Consider the following 2,500-nt stretch of genomic DNA (forward strand, 5'->3'; position numbering starts at 1 on the left):
TGGATTGCGGTTGGCTGAAGGTTCAGGTGTGAGTTCAGAGTGTTGGTACCATTTATCAGTTGAATGTAAATGTGCTGTTCATAAACACTTGTTACCATAGTTACATCCAATTTCCTAATGACCTCACTGACCTCCATGGAGGAGTTTTGCACGTGGTGGAACTTCTATGGTGAAGATTAATTTTTAAATAAATGGCTCGAGGCACAACAATAAATTGACGAACTGGACAACATTTTTTTCAAATGATTGTAGTTTGATTCGGAGCAGCAGAACTGTAGATGTAACGAGTCGTATATTTAAACTGCGTAATGAAAATAAAGTTATTTTGATCCATTCAGTCAGTTTTTCTCTGCAAACATCAATAACAGCTTGAGCTCCTCAATGCTGGAAGTGACCATGGTGTAATTCCACTGTGTGAGGTCTTACATCATTATAATGCTCTCTGGGATGTTCTTCACCTCCACCTGCACTAATGTCCTGTAAAACCTCATACCTACACCTGCATCATCACTTATATAAAACAGTGTAAGTAGAAGTCATGGTCTCTATGTGAGATCTGAGATGTGATGGATGAAGTGAGATGAGATGAGATACTTACAGGTTTGAGGAGGTTTTGTTTTAAAACGGAGTTTTTTTGGACGGTGAGCTCTCCTCTGTCCTTCTGCTGCAGAAACTCCATTAGAGCCTCCTGCACGCACGCGCACGCACGCACGCACGCACGCACGCACACACACACACACACACACACACACACACACACACACACACACACACACACACACACACACACAGAGTAAGTTAATTTTAGAGTGTGTGCGGTGTGTGTAATGTGTATTTTATGCGTGTATAGTGTGGTGTAGCGTGTGTGTGTGTGTGTGTGTGTGTGTGTGTGTGTGTGTGTGTGTGAGTGAACCTTTTCCAGAGTGATCTCCTCTCTCCAGTTCCCCACGCGGACACTCGGCCTGTAAATTCCCACATGATTCATTTCAGATCTCGAACACAAACACGTTATTTCACAATAGAAATGCAAAAAAACACACTCCGCGTGTGTGTGTACGTGTGTGTCGCTATAATCCTCGCCGTGACGTGTATTTGTTTTCAGCGCTGCATCGGAAACGGGTGTTTATGCGTCTCCATGGCAACAAGCATTAAAGTAAGGAAGAACAGATCCGGTAGAGGGCGCTGGGGGGCACGTCCGGGAATGGCGGAGTCGGTTTAAACCAGGGGTGGGCAAACTTTTTGATTTACGGGCCACAATGGGTTCTAAAATTTGACAGAGGGGCCGGGTCATATATATACAGTGAGTATATATATATATATATCAAATAAGTATTTGAACACGCTGCTATTTTGCAAGTTCTCCCACTTAGAAATCATGGAGGGTCTGAAATTGTCATTGTAGGTGCATGTCCACTGTGAGAGACATAATCTAAAAAAAAAATCCAGAAATCACAATATTTTTTGTGTTTGTGTTTATGCAGGAATTAAAAAACTCCAAGATACTTACAAAGACCTAAAGTGCCGGTGTGCGTGCGTGCGTGCGTGCGTGTGTGTGTGTGTGTGTGTGTGCGTGCGTGTGTGTGTGTGTGTGTGTGTGTGTGCGTGCGTGCGTGTGGTAAGTGATGTTAAGTGCCTCACTGTCAATAACGGAACTACACACCATAAGTAGAGAAGATGTGGATGTTATGAAAGCAAAGTTCTGAAATATTCAAACTGACAGGAAGTGAAAAGTTGCACACACACACACACACACACAACCACACAAATATGACACTAATTATTTAGCTGCAATGAAATATAAATATAAATATAAATATAAATATAAATATAAATATAAATATAAATATAATTGACGAGTGTTTATTGTAAACTGCAGCTCATTCTTATGATATTAATATTATTATCAGCTAATAAATGATAATAATAAATAATAGTTTTATTAAAATGAATAAACAGTTTAGATGTACATGAATTGATTCTTGCGCCCCGGTTTATCGCGGAATCGCGTTTCCCACATAAATAATTCACTTACTTGTTTTTATGGAGTTTTATGTTGAAATAATGACATTTATTATTAAAAATATATTTATTAATTATGAAATGAAGTAAAATGTTAGTACAGTACTGTATAAATAAAACAGCATTTTTGGAGTTTTCGTTTATCGCAGTTTTGGAACGTAATCACTGTCAATGTTTGTGTGTTTGTTTCATGATGTTTTTGACGCAGGCAGACGGACGGTTGGTTAACAGAGTTTAGATTTTATTCTGTACTGTAACTTTCCATCAATCAAATCGAATGATCCCTGATTCCATGTTCAATTAAAGATATGATTTTACGCTCGTGTTCACACTGAGAACGCAGGATCTCACTACAGTATCTCATCATAAGAAAATGCTATTTAGTTATTTAGTTATTTAGTTAGTTATTTAGTAAGTTAGTTAGTTACATGGCTGTGGATTAGAAGCAGTGAGAATCACCTGGATCATATTGACCTGTATG

General features: G+C 38.8%; 1 protein-coding gene across 2 annotated transcripts in view; it reads right to left on the reverse strand.

The window, feature by feature from the left end:
• Positions 1 to 1,249, reverse strand: part of cfap161 (cilia and flagella associated protein 161) — a 5,912-nt gene extending 4,663 nt beyond the window's left edge. The window contains exons 1-2 of one of the 2 annotated variants that reach the window (XM_083551610.1): positions 914 to 1,249; positions 599 to 688 (exon numbers count right to left, since the gene is read on the reverse strand). In XM_083551610.1, the coding sequence (XP_083407736.1) occupies positions 599 to 688; positions 914 to 985 (162 nt within the window). In that variant the 5' untranslated portion in view covers positions 986 to 1,249. The remainder of the gene's footprint in view (positions 1 to 598; positions 689 to 913) is intronic. The other variant, XM_083551611.1, reaches the window with a different exon arrangement.
• Positions 1,250 to 2,500: the final 1,251 nt, after the last annotated feature.

Source organism: Silurus aristotelis (genome assembly GCF_946808225.1).
Source record: "Silurus aristotelis genome assembly, chromosome: 10".
NCBI lineage: Eukaryota > Metazoa > Chordata > Actinopteri > Siluriformes > Siluridae > Silurus > Silurus aristotelis.